The sequence below is a fragment of the Mus caroli genome, unplaced genomic scaffold (genome assembly GCF_978045245.1).
Source record: "Mus caroli unplaced genomic scaffold, Mus_caroli_1 scaffold_7, whole genome shotgun sequence".
Classification (NCBI taxonomy): Eukaryota; Metazoa; Chordata; class Mammalia; order Rodentia; family Muridae; genus Mus; species Mus caroli.
This window is the reverse complement of record NW_028227262.1, coordinates 77,326,284-77,348,129: the sequence shown is the minus strand read 5'-3', so window position 1 is coordinate 77,348,129 and position 21,846 is coordinate 77,326,284. Positions and strand designations below refer to the sequence as shown.

Sequence of the window (21,846 nt, the reverse complement as noted above, 5' to 3'; positions counted from 1 at the left end):
AGAAAAGGTACACCACACAGGTAACACCAGCACTACCCCCTCTAGGACACATGTTGCCATTGTAAGCTCCATATGTAATCAGTCAGTCCTCATTTCCCTGCCCCTGCCGCATGGCAACCACCTGTCTAGTTTCTATTTCAGTTATTCTGACTGTTCAGGCCCCTATTCAAGTAAAAGGAGTCAGTCAGCCTCGACTTGTTGTAACTGGCCTATGCACTTAACATACTGTCCTCAAAATTAGAGATAAGTAGATCAGAACTTCCTTCCTTTTTAGGGTTAAGTAAATAGAACATGATATATATGTGTGTGTGTGTATATATGTGTATGTGTGTGTGTATATATATATGTGTGTGTGTGTGTATATGTGTGTGTGTATATATATATATGTGTGTGTGTGTGTGTATATATATGTGTGTGTATATATATATATATGTACATTCATCTGCTGATGAACATTTGGGCTATTTCCAATTTTTGGCAATTGTGAATGATGCTTCTATTAAAGTGTGTACAAACCCAGACTCAGAATTCCTGGTTTAGACATTAATGCCATTTTTAACTTTCTGAGGAAGAGTTATTCAGTTTTTCATAATTTCAGCACCATCGTATGTTCCCATCAACCATACATAAAGATTCCATCCTCTCCGAGTGAGTCCTTTCTAGCTGTGTGTTTGGTTTGTTTGTTTGTTTGTTTGTTTGTTTTGATCATACACTGATGGGTTGTGGTATCTCACTGTGGTTTTGACTTGCATTGATTTGAGGATGACACACATCTTTTCATATGTTTTTGAGCTTGTGTGACTATTCAGTGGCACTATGAATATTTAAGCCCTTCACCGCCTGTGGTTTTTAGGAACAGCAAGGGGCCAAGGTGACTGGAATAAAGTGAGGTAGAGACCAGGAACCCCCACCCCCAACCCCCATGTCATTTCAAGGGCATAGCCTTTACTCCGAAGGAGATGGACAGCTACCAGTTCTAACTTGATTAAAAGGGAGCATTCATTGTTTAGTGCCAGATCCAAAACTTTCAGCACTGTCTCATCGAGGGAAACCTTTGTAGGTCCGCAGTTCTCAACCTGTGAGTTCCCAGCTCTTTGTGGGTCACATATCAAACACTTGCATTGCAATTCATGAAAGAAGCAGAATTACAGTTATAAAGCAGTGATGACATAATTTTAAGTTGGGGGTCACCACAACATAAGCAACTGTATTATGCAGGTTGCAGCATTAGGAAGACAGAGAACTACTGATGTGGGCTATAGAAAGTCTCCTTTTTCCAAGAGCAGACTCCGAGGAAGGTTGTGAGGGTGATATTTGCTTGGCTACATTTTCACTTCAGAATAGATCTGACAGCTGTTGGTACGAGGGTGGAAGAGGAAGGAAGGACAAAACATGACGGGAGAACTGGCCTAGGGCAGTGGCAGGAGAGAGAAAAGGTAAAATGTGATATGTAGGTGACATAGCAGAAGCCTGATAGAAACCAGGTGTTAGAGTGGAAAGGCAGTTCCTTTTAGTTTGTGAAAGAGAGGGTATGTGTTGTGGGGGTTTGGGGCTTCTTTTGGTTGGTTTGTTGGTTTTTCGAGTCAAGGTTTCTCTGTATAGCCCTGGCTGTCCTGGAACTCACTTTGTAGACCACGCTGTCCTGGAACTCCAAGATGTCGGCCTGCCCTTGCCTCCTTAATGCTGAGATGAAAGGCCTGTGCCACCAGCGCTCGGCTCAGTGTTGTGTACTTCGTACCATTGAACTGCGCTCTTAAACATGGTTAACATGTTAAGTTTTATGTATATTTCATTGCAGTTTCAAAAATTAACAAGACAGCTAAGTAACTTGTTTAGCATTACTGACTCCATGCTGGATGAAGAGACCACCCACACACCTTTGAGTTAGATAACGTGTCTGTTGACATTGGCTTAGCCAAAGAAAGGTGACCGACCATGTTGTTAAGAGAGAGAGAGCCACAGCAGCAGAGCTGCCTCTGTGCTCACAGTGGCGTTGACCCTGGGAGTCTCCCAGCTCTGCACAGCTTTGTTCTTTGTGGACTGCCGTCAGTTTACCTGACCACACAACTCAATCATTTGTTGTTGTTCCCCCTAGGGTGCAAAATAGGGATGGTATCTTTGCCCTACATTTATTTTCTAACCTGGACCTGGGTCCTGAAGGGGACCTGCCAAGGGATGAAAAGATAGAGGATGGAGAGGATAAAAGCTGGGGTCAGGAGGCCTTGCACAAGCTATGTCTAATGCCAAGCAAGTGTAGGAGCACAGCATCCTACATACTATTTATAGATTGGGGGGAAACGGCCAAGGTCAACAGAGAGCTAAGTTGGGCAATGTTGGCAAAGAGAATACGGGATACCTCAGACACAGCTACCATAGGATTGGTAACCATAGCCCAGAGGGAAGGGTTGGGTCCAAAGAAGCTGCAACCTTGACTCCTTTGAGGCACTGGCTCCTCCCCTAGAATGGCTTTGTCACTCCCTGACAAAGACATCAGGGTCTGCCTCTGAGAAAGTCTTGGGACAGCCTGGCTTCCCTCAAATTTCTAAATTAGAAGAGATTTAAAAGGCAAAATTGGCCTTGTAAAAGTATATTTATGTGACATATAAGGAGACTTTCCAACTGTTGCTTTGCATGAACATCCAAATACAGTTGGGTAGAGCACATTTTGCATGTATGATGTTTACTGTCACATTGGCACAGTGAAATGCTCTTGGTGGGTACAGGGCAAGTTACTCGACAGTTCCATTAAACAAAGTGAAGAAACCTTGCACCAAGTAAGTTCTGTTTCTTTATGATTTTATTTGTGTTTCATTTTCTTGAATCGTTATTCTGTGCACGGGAGTTATTGTTTGACATTTCCTTCATTGAACAAGTTGGGCTTTTAGTCAGGTCTGGTTTATAACCTGCCTCTCCCACTTCAACATCAGAGAAGTCAATAACTTGAGCTTTCCCTGGGTCTTTCTTTAATCTCCTCAGGAAGTTAAGTGTTAAATCCATTACAAATCCTCGCTATGTGGACAACCTGGGAAACCCTTCAGCAAATGGCCTGTATGATTTGGCTTTGGGTCCTGCAGATTCCAAAGAAGTATGCTCGACCTGCGTGCAGGACTTCAACAACTGCTCTGGACACCTGGGCCACATTGACCTCCCGCTCACAGTCTACAACCCTTTCCTCTTTGATGTAAGTGTTGCCCTGGGCGTGTGGGTCTTGGGACTTAGGAGGTTGTGGGGATCACCTCCTTCCTGTTCCTGTCTCTTTAGGAAAAAAAAAATCCTTTATGGACCTAGAAACCGTCTACCCTGAGTGCCCATTGTCCGAAATGCTTGAGGCCGAAATTGATTATAAATTCAGATTTTAGAATGCTTATAAGCTACATAATGGTGATATTGTAGGAAGGGAATGTTGCAGGATTTTCCTGTCCAATCACATTAGGGCAGTGGCAGGCCTGTGAGTGGACAGGAAAAGGGAGGCGGAGCTAGGAATTGGAGAGAGAGAGGGGGGGGGGAGGTAACAGGAGGAGGAGAGAAGCCAACATGGAGGCAGACAAACAGGAAGAAGATTCTGATCCCAAGTAGTTTTTAAACCACCGTAAGTAGCTACGATTTTCACAAGGTTAGAATAATTGGGATGTAGCTTTTATCATTATCAATTGGCTCTGAAATTATTGGTATCTTGTAAATTGTGATCTTATTGTTACATAAATCTGATTGGATAATTAAGTTTTAAGAGTCATGTTTCTACTGGGTAACTAGGTGTTAAGATGGCTGATCGTGGGGTGTGTGGGGCGCGGTGTGGAAGCGAGATGAAATCGCTAGCTGGGAGAGTAGCTCAGCGGGGAGAGCACGCCGAGCGTGACCCAGCCAGGACATAGTGTTGTGGCCTGCCGGTACCAGTACTAGAGTGGGAACACCAGCAGGCAGGAGAGATGGCTGGGCGACTTTTTAAGTATTTCCTGCAACAACAGAACCCAAGTATAAACAAAGAATTCATTTATAGTTTATATACCTCATATACACAGCCTGAAGAGAAGTGTGTGTATTTCTAATGTGCCTACATCTTTACTTGAGTCCATAACCATGAAGTCAGATGTTGAATTTGTTTGTATATCAGGGCTCAAGAAGTTGGGCATTTTAGTCTCAGATGAGGGATGTTTATCCTGTTACTTCAGCTTACCCTTCAGACTTACCCAGAGAATTTCAGTCTGATTCCAATTGAGAAAAGCTACAGCTTGATTCTGTTCATGGAAGAGGGAAAGGTTTAGTGAGCCACCCCACCTATCCAAGGCTCAGGGTCTGACCCAGGCTTAATGCACTGATTTATCACCTTTTGCGTCTAGGGCTGGGTGCCCTTCAGAAAGCTCTGTGGCAGTCACCTCCCTAGTAATAGAGGGAATTCCGGTGCTCCTGAGGCCACTGGCTTTTCAGGTGGCTCTGCACTGTGACTTTTTAGCAGGAGAAGCAAAGCCCCAAAAGGAAGGCTAGTAACTTCCAAATGAAGCTCCCGTCTAGACGACACTGGTGTATGTTCGGTATCAAGTAACCTAGGCCCCAGGAGTTCTCTTTGAGTTTTTCAGACTGTGATGTATATACAGACATAGTTTGTCTGTTAGCATATTAAAGAAGGCTGTTGTATTAGTTAAGTATTATAACTATTTGCTGATATAAAACAAAAAGCATTCCTTTTCTCAGACCGAGCATCCTATTGTGAGTTTCAAATTTGAGTGCTTTAAAATGAAACCATAAAAGAAAAATGTTTGTCTGGTTGTTAGGATCTAAAAGCTATCGAGGCATAGAAGCAGAAGTAGAACTTTTAAGGAAATTCTTAAGGGAAGAAAAATCTCTTGTATGCACTGAAAATCACCACTGTGTCTCTGTCTGATGTCCCGTTTCCTTTTGTCCCCACTCTTTAGAAACTCTACCTGCTGCTTCGAGGTTCCTGTTTAAGTTGCCACATGCTGACTTGTCCTCGGGCTGCAATTTACCTGTTGATCTCCCAGCTGAGAGTCCTGGAAGTTGGAGCCCTGCAAGCAGTCTACGAGCTTGAGCAAATTCTCAGCAGGGTAGGTTGTTAATAATGGAAACCAGGATACCAAGCGATGCTTGTATGTTGTTCTTAATTGCCACCTAAGCAGTCTCCAGAATGTTTTGGCCCTTGTATGGTACAGTGATGCCAATAGCTAGATATTTTCCTAGGTCTGTATGGAACAGTGGTAGAAGAGGCAGGTGACAGTGTACATCTAATCTTCCAGGCATATTATTCCTTGTCCAAGGGTTCCTTAAAGAAATGGCTATTATAACCCAGGATCAGAGAAATTACAGTAGTCTGTGACATGACATGCCAGACAGCAAGTTGGTACTCAAAGTCACCCGAAAGGATAGCTCAGGTGAGGGATTATTGTGGCCAAATCTGGGACAATCAGAACAAATCGTGGCAGTAAATAATTAGGAATTGTAGCTTACATTTCTCAAAACCTACTTTTAATAAGGGTTCTTAAATGCTTTAACCTCCCTTCCAGCCCACCGCCCACCAGAGGTAGTGGAAAGGAAAGGTTAAAGGGTTAAAGGAGGATGCAAACCTGTTTAGAAATAGTTCTTTGGAGCAAATCCGGTCTGCATTGTCAGGATCCTATCAGCAGTTCAGTTCAAGTAGTCAAAGTGAGCTCCACCCGACAGAAAAACTTTAAATCATGCGGCATGTTCTGTGCTGTGGTAAAAATGACGCATTGCTTTGAGGCTTTCCTACCACAAGGATGTTGGCCGAATTTTGCTCATGAGGGAACATCAGACATAAATCCTTTAACCTTCAAGAATGTAAAGGCTGTTGGTAACAAAGGAACTGTTGTATTCGGAGTCTGGCACAGTCTGCTGCTCTAAGAAGCACCTGAGAACCATTCTCCTAATGAGTTGACATCTGCAAGCTACAGCAAGCAGCTCTGATTCGATTTTTCTGTAAAAGATAAGAACTTTCCAGGCTTGACTGGTGTCTGGGAGTTAGACGGTAGTAGTTTATTACTGCTAACTTACTGTTTGGATTATCATAGTAAGGTTTTATTAGATGGTATCCCTATTAAAGCCCTAGCTAGCCTGGAACTTGCTATATAGACAAGACTGGCCTCGAACTCAGAGAAGTCCTCCCTCCTCTGCCTACATGCCTGGTGCCTTGGAGGCCAGGGGAGAACATTGGATCATTTGGAACTGGAGCTACAGGAGGGAGGTAGCCACCCTATGGATTCTGAGAATTGAACTCAGGTCTTGTGGAAGACAAGCTCGTGCGCCTAATTCCTGAACCATCTTCCCAGCCTCAAGAAGTTCTCTATAAAATGCCCTGAAAGAAAGAGTAGAAGATGAGAGTCCTACAGGCATTAGATAGGACAGTGCCTGCATTTCACGTTTCATAGTAGTTCTGTGCTACCAGGGAGCCTTCAGGACATGATCTGGGAAAGCAGAGAAGAGCTGGGGTTTTCATTAGGCACTCAGCCCTCTCGGTGGAGATTCAGCCTAACAAGTCTAAACAGACTGTTGCCACTAGCAGAAATTCTCATCTTAATTGCTTCCAGGAGAACAAAGCTAAACAATTAATACATGGTCAGATTTGCCTACAAGAAAGAGAATCGAGAGTAAAAGATGCTCCCATGCCTTTAGTTAAAGAAGTTATGTTTTCCTAGGATTTTTCTTATCCAAATTTAATCTTATTTTCATATTCTTCCTCCTATCTTTATTTTTTTCTTCATAAATATGCAAATAGACATGTAATCCTGTATACATTTGGCAGCCTTTGATGTCAATATATGTTAGAAACCCTCTCCTCTTCCCTTGTCATAGGATACTTATTTTTGATTGCTGGCACGTATGCTAGGGTACGGCCACCTTCCTTCAGAGAGAGGGCTTCCTGCTTTACTTGGGTGGTGCTCCCAATCTGAAACCTGCATAATTCAAGTTTAAAGCCCTGGACTGCCTGTACAATTGTACAAGTGTTATTTCCTTTGGATCCTCGCCTTGTTGGGGCTGGGAAGTGGTGATGTCCCATTTGATAATCAGCTTTGTACTCATTCTAGGTATTGATTTCTGTTCCTGCATCATTTGGGGGCTTCAAAATGAAAAGCATAAAATTAACAAATTACAAAATGAATTTAGGGCTATAGTGTCTTCCACGGAGATGCATAAGGAATAAGGACACTTAGTGTCCCACCTAGGTGCATAAGAACAGTGAGTGACCCCCAGCTCACATTTACTCTGAGTGCTCTGCTCCACCGCCAGTGGCATCCCTAGCGCCACTTCACTGATTTAAAAATGTAACACAGTAACTATGGATTTCTTTCCTGGATTGATCTCCGTCCTTGAAAAGGCCAGTCCCAGCCATGGTGCTCACCATACACTCGCTTTACTGTAGTAACACAGTAGTTTTCCTCTCTTTCAGTTTCTGGAAGAAACTGGAGATCCTTCCGCCTTCGAAATTCAAGAAGAGTTAGAAGAATACACAAGTAAAATTCTGCAGAACAACCTCGTGGGGTCCCAGGGCACACACGTAAGTGACCTGTGTAATGATCTGCTTTTAGTATAGTGACCACAGTTTCTCTATCCCGTCATCTGCACAAGTTTCTGGCTTCCCAGGGTAGACTTAGGTTTCAGTCCCAGCTCTGTCTCTTATGAGTCCCATGACTTTGCAAATTTTCAAAATTGCATGAGTGTTCAGTTCCTCACCTTCATGGCTATAGCGGGGCTGACTAGAGGGTTAAATGGCACTAGTTTAAGTATAGCATCTAGCAAGCAGCTGTGTTGAGAGCACTGTCTACTGTGACCTCCACTCCATCCCCTACTCTGGACTTTCTCTAAATCCCCGCTGTCTTCTCTCTCCCTGGAGACATCTGTGAAAGAATTCATTTGCTCTGAATGGATGGGGTGGGTAATCAGGTAAGAGGAAGCTTCAAGTTGAACTCACTTTATGACCAGGTCTCATACCACTTAACTGGTCTAGGGCAGGGCCCCATGGGAGTTCCAGAAGCTTCCGGGGGGGCCTCTTTGAGGCCAAGAGAATCACCACTGTGGGATTCTCTGAGAATCCTGAGAATTCTCTGAGACCCTCTGGGGAAGCATCAGGGAGAGCCCAGCTACACCCCAAGGCTTGTCTTAAAAGCTAAATTAACCTGCACTTATTCCAAGCCTGCTAATGGGTTCATGATCTTTCTTAGTCATAGCTTCCTGAGAAAGTTTATGTTCTTGGTTTGATACTATGAGTGAGGGTCATGTTAAACAGTCAAGATTTGTCTAGAAAGAAGACATTACAGTTAAAGACAGTAGTGACATTAACCCCCCTTTGATTTTCCTCACGTTTCTTCCAAGAGTTGCCCCGGAAGAACTCAGAGTTGTTCTCTCAGAGAGAGCAATGGCTCAGCAGTTAAGAGTGTGTACTGCTCTTCAGAAGCCAGGAGTCTGACTCCCCAGCACCCATGTCAGGTGGCTCTCAGCCACCTGCTTCAGAGAGATCTGATGCCTCTGTGGTCACCGACACTCACATGCACACACCACTGACAAATGTAACGTTCACATAATTTCAAAACAAAATTTTAAAAAACAGTCTACATTAATTTCTTTTCAGCAAGTACCTTCTTCTCAGTTGTGTTCTTGAAAAGCCTAATCCTGGCAAGTTTGCATAGGTAGGGGACAGTGACGTCCTTGATGTTCAGGCAGTGAGTATTAATCTGGCCTGCAGTGAACAGCACCCGGATCCTGGCAGAGGCTTTGGGGAGCTGGAAGAGCTTAGCCAGGTCCTCTCAGGGAGGGGAGGGCTCTCCTCACCTCCAGCTCTGCTCTGCCTCCTGCTGCCTGCTTTACTCCTGCTTCTGCTGTCGTTAAGCAGTGTGTTCCTGTGTTCTCTGTGCCTTGGCGCGTTGTACCTGCTGGTCCATAGCTAACTATAGATTCTTGTCCGAGTGATTACTGATAGCGAGACTTGAACAATCTGTGTTCACCTGCTGTAGCTGACTTCTCCAGTGCCATACTAGGATATGGAGCAGATGTGAATTTTTAATTACTGTCAGTACATCTGTAAAAATACGTCCAAAGGTGTAGTGTGTCAGGGCCAAAGTCCTCTATAAAGTTGTATCTGTTTAGGAGCAAGTCTGTGCCTTTAGCAAGAGGGACCCGAGGGCAGTGTACATGAGAATGACAGGTTCCGTTATTTAGTAAATAAACCAAGAATGCAGAGATTGCCCAAGTGACAAAAAAACCATAGAGTAAGAACAAGTACTGGCCCACATGGAGGTATTAGTGTTTCCCGAGTCAAAGGCTCTGCATCATTGTCAGCTGATACCCAGCCTCATCAAAGCCAGCATCATCTGTGTGCTAGGGAATAGGATGCAGTTGGCACTTTCAAGACCAAAAAGAGCTTCTTGAGGAACCTCAGTGCCTTTTCCTTGATGTTTGATTTACCTTTAATAAGACCACAGAGAAAGCTATATGAAAGACTGTTTTGTGGGACGCTATTGTTAAGTGAGGGTGTATTTAGTTACTGTTTGCTGCTGCTGTGACGAAGGAGTTTTTCTGCATGTACTGCTCCAGCAGTGGAGCTGTAATGGCAGGAGGCCCCAGACTGAGAGACCAGTCTCCCAGTCGCAGCTGCAAACATGAAGCAGAAAGCACACCAGAAGTAGGGCAGGCCCCCACTGCTACACCTCGTCCAGCCAGTCCACATCTCCTGAAGCTTCCATCACCTCCCCAGACAGTGCCACCAGCTAGGGACGAAGTAAGTGTTCAGATGCCTGGATTTATGGGGACATTTCTCATTCAGACCACCACAGGGCAATCTTCTTTAGTCAAATAAAAAGTAAAAAACCATTCAGAAAATCCAGATTGGAGTCTCTTCAGAGCAGCACTCCGGTGCAGGTACAGCAGTACACAGGTATGATCCCATTTCGTGAGAGGCTGAAGCAAGAAAATTACAAATTTGAGACTAGTCTGGGCTACAAAGTGAGACCTTACCTAAAAATAAGTCATTCTAATATTCTCTGACTTTTGAAACAGGTGAAAAATGTGTGCGAGAGCAGAAGCAAACTTGTCGCTCAGTTCTGGAAGACACACATGGCTGCGAAGCAGTGTCCGCACTGCAAGTGAGTGCTGGCCCTCAGCCGTCCCTGTCCCCTGTTTGAGGTGGCCTTGTCCAGTCACTCAGCAGTGTTCCTGAATGTCTCACTGGGCTTTGTTTCTCTCTGCAAATCTCCCTGTGTGTAGGACGGGACGGTCGGTGGTTCGAAAGGAGCATAATAGTAAACTAATAATCACATACCCAGCCACGGTGCACAAGAAATCAGACCAGAAGGGCACAGAACTCCCAGGTGAGGAGCTGCATCAGCCACGTTCTCACGTGTGGCTTCAGATACTTTCAGGCTCCTGAGGTCTCTAGGAGGGAGAGCTTGGGGAAGACCCACCCCAGAGCTGTCACTGGGAAGGGGCAGCAGCAAGGCTGTGCTATGAGACACTGCTTACAGGTGCCTACGTTCTCAAATCATTGGCTTTGGGTTGGGTGTTTTTAGACAAGATCTTAGGCTGATGTCAGACTCTCAATCCTGCCTTTTAGTGCTAGCAGTATGTGGTTGTTTCTTTGAAAGATTTTGTTTTGTTTTGTGATAGCGTCTCTTGTACGAGATACAGACCTTAACCTCCTGATCATGCTGAAATTCTGGGATTACAGGCATGTGTCACGACACCCAGCAATCCAAAGGTTACTGAATAAGAACTTTTAGTTTTGCCTGGCAAGTGTTTTAAGTATTTCACTATGTAGCAAGCATGGATTTATTTTGAATAATATTTAAAAATTGAAAGAACTCAGTAAAACCTGAGGACTTCCTTCCAGTTGCTCCGGACAGTTCACCGAGGTCCCTATAGTCAGAGGGTGTCTGATCAGCTCTGCTCCACACGTGGGTTGTAGAGAAAAAGCCAGAATGAACAACTTTCCTTTTTTAATGTGGTTTTTGTTGTTTAATTCTGAAATGAGAATTAAATAAGGTATTTTGAGAAGGACTGAGACGAGTACGTGTTTTGCTGTGCATGTACTTGACTCTCGGATTCCTTTTTTATCGTATAATCCGTATGCCAAGTCAGAAAAAGCTGCCTGAGCTTGCGGTTGGCTCTGGTGTGTGCCGTGAGAGGCTCAGAGAGGCTGCTTCTCAGACCTGTTGGCAGTTCACATGGCGGCAGTAGCAGAGGCCACCCCGAGCTGAGGCCACCACATCCATGACAATGCACAGCAGATAACATGGGTGAGCCTTGTCCAGGGCTTGGGACTATGGAGTAGGCAGGGAAATGCATTCCTGGGTACCCAGCCCACACTGACTCCAGCAAGGGTTGCTGTAAGTACAAATCTGTGCACTGGTTTTTGATAGACCTTTTATTGTAGAGCAAATTCAGACTTACAGGGTAGCAAGCACAGTGTGAGTTCCCATGAAGTTGTTTTCCAGTTGGTTCATTTGTAACCTTTTAGATCGCCGTAGGGATCCATCAGCACTAGGGTGGCACTGATAACTTACAAATCTAATTTGAAACTTGCCAGTTATTTTGCTCATGGCCTTTCTGTATCTTAGGACCCAGAGTGGAATCCATACCCTGTTTAGGTACATGTTCTTTGATAGTGAGCCGCTAATAGCACAAGAGTGGATTTTCCTTCACTTACCTGCAGATGGCCATAGAAACATCTTCTCTTAGCACCGCTTGACAGTTGCAACCATGGCCCTCTAGATTGTCCTAGAAAATGCTAATACACTAAAACCAGAAATGTTCAGAATTTTCAATAATAACTCCAGTTGGGGCACATGTCCAAAGATAAAGTAGCCTTTCAGTTCCTTTGTCAAGCTCATTCATTTGAGGTAATATTTTGCTGTAACTGTAAGAATAAGGTACATCCAGAAGTCTAGACACTAGAAATCTGTACAAGATCATCCTTGTTTTGGTTGTTTTTTGTTTTGTTTGCTTATTTACTTGTTTGTTTTTTATTTTTGTTTTTTATTTAATGGCTCATTTTTTTGGTTCGGGAGGAGGGAGTTTGAGACAGGGTCTCGATGCATAGTCCTGGCTGATCTGAAACTCACCACGTAGATGAGTCCGGCCTTGAACTCAGAGATCCTCTTACCTCTGCCACCCACATGATGGGTTAAAGGTGTGTGCTACCACACCCAACATAAACAATTCTTAAATACGTTATGTACACACAATTGGGCCGGCAAGATGGTTGGTTCAACCGGTAAAGATGCTTCCTGCCAAGCCTGACCATCTGAGTTCAGTCGGTAGCAACCACAGGGTGGGAAGAGAGGGCTGACTCCTGAAGGTTGTCCTCTGACCTTCACCCACCCACGGTTACACACTCACGCCACAATGAATGAATATCAGTGTAATGGAGAAGCTAACCAAGAGTATAGAACAGGGCAAACCAGCATTGTTTGTGGGTAGTTTAGAATATGTGAAGTGTGTGTACCAGCTGGCAGTCATCTGTACTGTACAAAGAACTATGCTCTGATTATGTTTGCCACACTTGAGAGTGCTCAGTACACAAATGACAGTGGGGAGTGAGGATGAGTATAGGAAAGACAGAAAAAAAAAGAGAGACAGGTATGGGAGGGCTGCAGGTCATTACCACACCAGCAGCGAGTGTATTTCTCATTGCCTTCTTGTACTAGAGTACCATGGGAAGCAAAGCCACAAGCTAACAGAAACAACTTGTTGAAATATACACAAGACATTTGTTCTCACACAAAAAATTCCCTGTTCCTTCCACCAAGGTCAGTAGAATCTTAAGCCCCTCGCCTTGAGCCTCAGGCGCACCTCCTCTTTCCATGGCTCAGCAGGTCTGCCAGCAGCCTGGACTGTTGAGCAGACTTTTTTTTTCCTGCTTCAGAGAAGCAGCAAACGGCTCCAGCAGTTCCTTGATAAATCCAGAAGAGGGAAAATTGAGCAATGCTTCACTTCAGTTAAGGCATCCCAGAGAATGCTAACAATTTTGAGGCTGCAGAAGACTTAAATTACCTTTGTTCCTCATCTCAGTGTCAAAAGTCAGCTTCTTAAATGGGAACCTCAAATACAATTTTCTACTTGATGTGGGCAGAGCTAGTAATCAGGGTCTCAGAGGATCTTGCCTAGTCCAAGAAGCCAACCTCACCTACTAGTGTGATATTTCTTAAGTTAGTCTATTCAAATCTGTAGACATCTTCACACGGGCACTAGTAAGAGCGCTCAGTGGATGAAAGTGCTTAGGGCCCAAATCTATGTTCTAGTCCCAGGACTCATAGTGGATGAAGAGAACCAACTCCCCAAAGCAGCGAGAAGACAGCTTCTGTATGCGTGACGTGCGTGTGTGTGTGTGTGTGTGTGTGTGTGTGTGTCTGTGCATTTACTTCTGTTTCCCTGACCCTCTCTGCTGAGTCCTGGGTCCATGAGACAAGGCTGCTTGTTTTCTTCCCGGGCCTCATTCATGTTAGGTGCCTATTCTACCACTTATCTGTATCCTAGCCCAATAATGTTCATTTAGAAAAGCATAAAACGGAAATCAATCTGAATGTCCAAATAGAAGAGTGTGGCTAAATAAATTAGGAAATCTCCTCAGTAGAGTACCGTGCAGCCATAGAAATGATGATTGGAGCTGGGCAAGGTTGCATAGACTAAACCCAGCACTTGAGAGGTGGAAACAGGAGGATCAGGACTTCAAGGCTAACCTGGGCTACTTAAGGTTGTCTCAGTAACAAGCAAAAAAGTGGTTAGATGAAAGCTATATAGCAATTGTCCGTGTGTTCCTCTGATAGCACCAAATGAACAGAATTTTGATGAAAATAAATCCATGCAAGATTTTTGGGTTTTTTGAAGTAATTCCTCACTGTAGCCCACATTGTCCTAGAACTAATGACCCTCCGCCTCGTCCTCTTAAGTCCTGGGGTGGTAGGCCTGTGCCACCAACCTGGCACAGTCTCAGTGTCACGTACAGCGATTACATGAACCAAAGCACTGCAAAAGAATGTTTAAAAGTGAAAATAGTTATGTTAGTAACATAAGCGAGTGGGAATGCCCTGGTGTATTCTTCCACTCTGGTTTTATATAATAGTGTCTTGTGTTCATTACTCCCAAAATCAGAGTGTGGGTGGAAATCTGGGCTGAGGAGATGCTTCTCTGTAGAATAATGTTTATGGTTGTTGAAAGAATGGGGAGAAATATGGGTCTATCTCACTACAGAAGGAATGCCAGAAGCTCCAGGAATTGACAAGGCTCAGATGGGGAAACGAGGGTACCTGACCCCAAGCAGCGCCCAAGAACACCTTTTCGCCATTTGGAAGAATGAAGGTACTGGAGAAATTGTCTGTCTGTCTGTGGATTTGATTTCCTGGATCATTTTATTAGTCCACCCTCTTACTACCTTAACTGAAGTTCTAATTAATGTAGCTCTCACCTGTAATTTCTCCGTTGGTCTGGGGCAAGCTTCAGGGCACATTGACTTAGAGCCATGAAAGAGCAAGGTAGGTCTCACACACACACACACACCCCCACACCAAGAACTTGGTGTAGCCGAGCCCAGTCACTGCTGCATTCTGGAAGGCTTATTGTCACTCATCTATTTCAGATGTCCACTAAAAGGGATGTTTTAGCTGGGCAGGTGGCACACACCTTTAGTCTCAGCACTTGGGAGGCGGATCTCTTGAGTTCAAGGCATGGTCTATATAGTGAGTTCCAAGAAAGCCAAAGCTACTTAGTGAGGCCATCTTGAACCCCCCCAAAAGATCTTGTAAACGTTCGTTTTATGCAGATTCCTTCTGTGAATCAGAGTGAACTTTTGTATGTTTCAGTTCCCTGTAAAAAGGGAAATCTTCCCCTTTCTGAATACATAAGATAGCCAGTGCAGAGAACTCGAAGTCCTCAGCCATCTTCCAAGATGGTGTCTGGGCACTAATGATGGTCTCTGCACAGGAAGTGCTCTGGGCACTGATTGGTCTCTGCACAGGAAGCTCGTAGACAACCATGGTATCGCCAGGATTGCAAGAGTGGAAAAGTGCCGCATTAGTGAAGCGCTTTCTGTGGCAGGCTTTACTCAGGCTTGGTTCATTTTCTCCAAGCAGTTTTAGGTCAGCTTGCTTACGTCTCTGATCCAGTTTGCAGAAGAGCCCTCTTCACATACCTATAGAGAAAGGATGTTCCATTATCTTTTGATTTTAAAAGACTAAACTTTATTTGACTTGATTTTTTTTTTATTTTGATTAATTTTGTTCAGAGTCCAAAATAGCAAACATCTTTTTTGTTTTTTGTTTTTTTATTTTTTGAGACAGGGTTTCTCTGTGTAGCCCTGGCTGTCCTGGAACTCACTTTGTAGACCAGGCTGGCCTTGAACTCAGAAATCTGCCTGCCTCTGCCTCTGCTGGGATTAAAGGCTGTGCCACCATGCCCCTGCTTGCAAACATTTTGTTATGCATGTAAAATTCCACACCTAGGAGGGAGGGTGACTTAAGCTTCCTGTTCCTTCATAGCTCATTTCCTTACTGAAGTACCGCTGGCCCTCAGCATCTTCATCTTATCTTACTGCATACAGGCTGTCCTATGCCCAGGCTGATTTTGTTTGGTTTTTTTTTTTTTTTTTTTTTTTTTTTGGTTTTTCGAGACAGGGTTTCTCTTTATAGCTCTGGCTGTCCTGGAGCTCACTTTGTAGACCAGGCTGGCCTCGAACTCAGAAATCCGCCTGCCTCTGCCTCCCGAGTGCTGGGATTAAAGGCGTGCGCCACCACGCCCGGCTCGTTTGTTTTTATAAGAAGTATCTTCTTATTCTGCATAGCATCCCATATCCTGTTTTGATTTGTGTTTTTTCTTAGTAACATTTTTATGTTTTTATACATAAATGGCTTAAATGGCCTTGTTGGTTACTTTATTTCAACACAGGATTCTTTCTGAATTATCTTTTTTCGGGATTGGATGATATTGGCCCGGAGTCCAGTTTCAACCCCAGTATGTTCTTTCTGGACTTCATAGTGGTACCGCCATCCAGGTAACTCCATTTAACTTACTCTGCATGAAAAGGGTGGGCTGAGGAATTGGGCAGGGTCACGTAGGAGGGCCTGGAAGGGGTGGGCCCCTGAGAAATCACACAGCTGTCAAACCAAGGTTGCAGGTAGTGGCCTGAGCATTGTCTGTCACTTGGTTGTCCTAGACATAGGCGGTTGTTTCTAGCGGATTGAGCTGTGCTTCTTTCAGTAAATAGTTAAGAGGCCGAAAAGCATTCATGAAGCCTGCATGTCACCCTGTAGGTACCGTCCCGTCAACCGCCTGGGCGACCAGATGTTCACTAATGGCCAGACAGTAAACTTGCAAGCTGTCATGAAGGATGCCGTTTTGATCCGGAAACTTCTGGCGTTGATGGCCCAAGAACAGAAACTGCCCTGTGAGATGACAGAAGTCACCATAGACAAGGTCAGAGCTGCCTCAGTGCTGATACAATGTCTTGGTTAAGGACAGGTTTGGTAAGAACTACACACTTGGTTCTAACTCTGTGTGGACATAGATGTTGTGGCTGCTGCAAGATGCTACCTGCAGTGGGCAGCACCCCTGGTCGGCAGTGTGACTTGTTGGGACAAGTGCAGGCCTCATTATAGATAAATGTAGATATGGTTTGGGTTCAATGATCATGCCAGTGGTTATAGTCACTTTGATTTCTTGGACTCATCTCCACTATACAGTGTATGACATTTATGGAGAGGTTTCACACCTAGGCTGTTCTGTACCACCAGCTGCTAGTGGAGGTCTCAGTAGTCATCTTCCCTCCGGCTCTAAGGATGTGTGTGTTGGCTCAGAAAGGTCTTTAACAATGGAGCCAGGAAGACGATGTAGAATGGGATTTTCTAGAATAAGACCATCCCCACTGACAGTTACCTAGCCCTTTCCAGGTCTTACATCAAACACTGTAAATTAAAGCTAAGTTAGGTATTCAAAACACTTGCCAAGGTCACTCCATCCCTCAACTGTGGTCAGGATGTAAATAGAAATGGCTTTTTCTAGCTTTGGAGAGAACTCTCATATTCCATGTCAGTTGCTCAGACAGTCCTGCTATAAGCCAGGGTTGTCCCAGGGTGACACCATTGTCTCCTGGGCACATAGCTTTGGATGACTTCTTGACCCTTTGTCTGGTTCTACTGAACTTTACTGATGAGTCAGTGTGGATGTGCTTTTAACAGCATAAGAAAGAGTTGCCATCTGCAGGTCCTGGTCCAGTGTGGAAGACTGAAGACCACAGGATAATCAAATCCAATGAGTAGGAATGAGAATTTTATTTTAGTCACCCTTAAGAGTAGAGACTAGCTTTTGTCAATAGTAACAGGGCTCTATCTCTAGGGGAAAAAAAAAAAAACAATACTGTCTTGATCCCTCGGCTAATTTCCCTTTAATTAATCAGACATATTCTTGTTTTTTTTTTTCCTATTTGTGTTCATCATTGTATTCCCATGGCACTGATCTCTCAGGAGCTGTCCCCTAGGGACTAGGGAAATACCAGAAGCCAGGGGACAAGGTCTTGTTCATTTCAACAGCAATCATGTGACTATAAGCAGTGAGTTTGACTAGACAGGCCTCTGCCATCATGCAGGTGGTGAAAGGACTGTAATGTTGTCTGCAGAACTATATGTACCCTCCGAGATGATTCCTCTATTCCCTGGTTATGGGGACAAACCCAGATTATCACTGTGACATTGTCATCTTCATCTGCCTTCACACACTGTTTGTAGCCAGATGGGGCCAGTAGGTGGTGCTCTAAGGACCTCTGTGTTTCTCTTCCCTGGGTAGATAAGAAGAAGAGACAGGATTAGGGATAGAAATATTTTTACATGATTAGATAAATATTTAAGCTTGAGGATGAGCCAGTTAGCTTAGTCTAACCCACTTGGGGACTCACATTATAACTGGTGACATACAGTATTATATGGCAAACATTTTTCTTAAGAAATTAGTCTACCTGCATTAAAATAATAGTAATGTTACTTGGTGGTGGTGGTGGTGGTTGTTGTTGTTATTATTTGGAGACAGGGTCTCATGTATGTAGCCCATTATTATTATTATTATTATTATTATTTGGAGACAGGGTCTCATGTATGTAGCCCATGCTGGCCTTTAAGTTACCATATAGCCAGGGCTGTCCTTAAACTTCTGATCCCCTGCTGCCACCTTCCAAGTGCTGGGCTTACTGTGTGCCCCATCGCTGCCAGTTTCTGTGCTGCTGGAGATGGAGCCAGGGCTTCCAGCAAGCTAGGCAAGCCCTCCACCGCACTTTGACGGATTCACTAATGTTTTCCTAACCCTGTAACTAAAGTAGCAGTTCCACATGAGACTGTTGTCTGGCGGGACCCTCGGCAGCAGAGTGCCCACGGGAAGGGCTGCTAAGACCCCCTTGGTTTGGGTGGACTGGTGGTGAAAGGACATTAAGAAGCTTAAGATAGGAACCTGCTTATGTTATTTTTTAAATCTTAGTTAGGTTTTGATTTTGAGACCAGATTTTGCTCTCCTACCTCTACTTCTCAAGTGGCTGATAATTATAGGTATATGCAATGCTGCTGTGCTGATGAATTTTGTGTTCATTTTATTAACTAAAAGAGACAAGCTAATACATTCATAGTGGGGCTGGAGCTGATGTGTACCACTGATACACACTAACAAGTACAGTCCACCATCTGTCAGCTTCCAGGGCTTTTTTTTCTTTTTTTAATATAAAGATTTATTTAATTTATGAGTATGGTGTAGCTGTCTCCAGACACACCAGAAGAGGGCATTGGATCCCATTACAGATGAGCTACCATGTGGTTGCTGGGATTTGAACTCAGGACCTCTGGAAGAGCAGTCAGTGCTGTTAACCTCTGAACCATCTCTCCAGCCCCCTTCCTGCTCCCCTTTTTGTTTCTCATTAAGGGCTAGGTTGAGTAACCAAGTGTTTTTTCAATCACTCCTATTTTCTTGCCTTTATCTTCCCAGGAAAATGACTCCTCAGTGGCTATCGACCGATCCTTCCTAGGTTTGCTTCCAGGCCGGTCTCTCACAGATAAACTTTACAACATTTGGATTCGCCTTCAGAGCCACGTCAATATTGTGTTTGACAGTGAGATGGACAAATTGATGTTGGAAAAGTACCCTGGCATAAGACAGGTGAGCAGTGAATTGGATTCCGATCACATGTTGGTGAGGGTCAGCAGCTAACAACTGGTCTGTATCCCCAGCTCCCGTCTGCATGTGTAGAAATAAGTGCACATTATACTCACTGTTTCAGAAGCAAGACAACAGTAGACATAATTGAACTATTTAATATTCTGGCACTTTTTTGCTCTCTGTAGATCCTAGAGAAGAAGGAAGGCTTGTTCCGGAAGCACATGATGGGAAAGCGAGTTGACTACGCAGCCCGCTCGGTCATCTGCCCAGACATGTACATCAACACCAATGAGATCGGAATCCCCATGGTATGTGTTTGTGGGCAGGCCTCATTTTGCTGCTGGTGGCTGGGAGATAGGTGTGCCATCAAGGGCTGGGGACAGAGTTGATTGGCAGTAGATCAACATGGCTCCAATGGGGTCAGTTTCCACTGCTTCACATGTGGAAGGAACTTGAGGTACAAAATGGTATTGCCATCCTAGAAGACTTTTGCCCCAGAGCACCTTAACCTAGTCTTTAAACCTTTCTTATCCAACTGAGAAGAAGAGGGCAGGGATGTCAGTCCGACTTGAGTGTCTGGCAGTGGAGAGAGGAGAGAGCCCTCAGAAGGACAGCGAGTGTGTATCATCTGTCTCTCCCGGTTCCAGGGGTGAGTGGCTTGCCTGGTCACCCATTAGTGCTCCTTGGCGAGCCAGCTTCCTTTTCTCACTTCCCCGCCAGTTAAAGCCTTGGTGCTCATTAGCAGCACTCTCTAGCCGACTTCCTCCTTAATGGGCCTTGAGGTCAATAACGCGAGGACGGTTTAATTCCCTCTGTGCAGAGTTTCATTTCCTTACACGCCACCCTGCCTCTCTTGGGGCAGCTGGTAATAAGCAGAGCTAAAGTGTTCTGAGTCTTGGGCACAGTTTGGCTTCCTGGGCCTGATGTGTCAAGAACAGGCAGAAAGCACAGTTCCTGGTTCATCGCCTCCCAGGAACCAGAGGTCTTTGCATCCAAAAGCTGAATTATATACCAAGGAAAGCCTGTCATAATATTCTTAAGTTTGAATCTCTCGGAGGAAAGGCCTGGTAGGCAGAAGGTAGAAGCCATCCAGGCTCTGACCTCAGTGCCTGGAGTGTCCCCAGCTGTGCCTTGTACCTCCATAGCATTCTGATCTTTTCTTTTTAAGATCTGGGTTTATTTGCTAATGGCTTGTATCCTGAGGAGAGACTCTAATGCTCTCCACCTTATTGACCCTCACCTTAACCCAAAATCTCAGAGCCACGTAGGCCTGAGGTTAATACAGGGTGACCGGGAAAAACAGTGCTAACCCTGCTCCCCTCCCCCACAGTGCACCAGAGGGGTTATGGGAACAAGGAAGTGAGAGACAATGAGACTGAGCTAACCTGCCAGGGTGCCACACACTGGAGCACTGCCTCCTAAAGCTGTGGGCAAACAGTAAACAAGCCCATTAGCTCGAAGTGAAGGAGGTGAGGAGGCGGGAGCGTGGCAGGGCTCTGCACTGCTCCCACCTTTCACCTGGAGCTTTCACGTCCTGGTCTCTGGAGTCTGTGTGTGTGTTGAAGGAGTAAGTAAGTGAACATCTGTGACTCAGAAACTGACTTCGCTGGAGAGAACTCACTTGTTTTACAGCAAGTTTCAGGCCTAGTGTTGACAAAAGAACACTTCACGTTCTCAGGGGTCAGAATTGCAAATCCATTTCCTCTCAAGCGCCACTCTCTGATGCCATGCCTGGGCTCAGTGGAGGTCGCTGGGCAGTTAGTGACACCTGCTGGGACGGGGAGGGGTGTGGTCGCTTTCAAGCAAGTGCCCCGTACTACCCCTTTGGCAACACTGACTTTATTGGCGGACAGGAAAGGGTGACGTTTTGGTGGGTGTACATTTAAGAGAACTAATCTGTAAATTGCCCTGTCTGTTCCTTTAAGAGAGCAAGCCTAGCAAAATAGTTCAGCAAAGGAGACATGTTGCTCTGCCTGTAGAAAGGCCTTGGCTAAAGCAAGACAGCTCTCCACAGTTTGGGAAGAAACCAGACAGCTCTTTTTGTTAGCTTTTGTATTCCTGTAACCTTTGTCTCCCCATTCTGAATTTTAACATGCCATCCTTGTTTCTAGGTATTTGCCACAAAACTGACTTACCCTCAGCCAGTTACCCCCTGGAATGTGCAGGAACTGAGACAGGCAGTCATCAATGGACCCAATGTGCACCCAGGAGCCTCCATGGTCATCAACGAGGATGGCAGTCGCACAGCCCTGAGCGCAGTGGATGCTGCGCAGCGGGAAGCTGTGGCCAAACAGCTCCTGACACCAGCCACAGGGGCTCCTAAGCCTCAGGGGACAAAAGTTGTAAGTAAGAACATGGGTTTGTTCATGACTTCCTAGTTCCTGTCTGGTTCCAACATGCTGCCTCTGAGCAGGGCTAACCAGAGGATGGTACTCAGATCAGTAGCAGCTTCACTGGAACTAAGGAGAGATATAAGTTGATCAGGGTCCTCACCCCTTGTACTGAATTAGCATAGCATCTCTGGGATTGGCTAACTATAATATTGTAATATTTGACAAACGTTCCCACCTGCTTAGAGGGAACTTTGGAGACACCCTTGGCTTGGTTTGGCTTGGCTTGGCTTGGCTTGGTGACCACTGGTTCCCATTGATTTTTCAGGGCTAACAATAAGCCAGTCTCGTGCCTTCCTTATTTTTGAAGGTCTCC

At 44.9% G+C, this 21,846-nt stretch overlaps 1 protein-coding gene across 1 annotated transcript in view; it reads left to right on the top strand.

Annotated features, from left to right (window-relative positions):
- The window catches only part of Polr1a (RNA polymerase I subunit A), a 63,408-nt gene that overhangs the window by 928 nt on the left and 40,634 nt on the right, over window positions 1-21,846 (top strand). Inside the window, exons 2-12 of the mRNA XM_021164727.3 lie at window positions 2,977-3,181; window positions 4,911-5,060; window positions 7,418-7,525; window positions 10,021-10,106; window positions 10,228-10,331; window positions 14,209-14,316; window positions 15,898-16,003; window positions 16,263-16,425; window positions 18,970-19,140; window positions 19,326-19,448; window positions 21,252-21,482. Of these exons, the coding sequence (XP_021020386.1) occupies window positions 2,977-3,181; window positions 4,911-5,060; window positions 7,418-7,525; window positions 10,021-10,106; window positions 10,228-10,331; window positions 14,209-14,316; window positions 15,898-16,003; window positions 16,263-16,425; window positions 18,970-19,140; window positions 19,326-19,448; window positions 21,252-21,482 (1,555 nt within the window). The remainder of the gene's footprint in view (window positions 1-2,976; window positions 3,182-4,910; window positions 5,061-7,417; window positions 7,526-10,020; window positions 10,107-10,227; window positions 10,332-14,208; window positions 14,317-15,897; window positions 16,004-16,262; window positions 16,426-18,969; window positions 19,141-19,325; window positions 19,449-21,251; window positions 21,483-21,846) is intronic.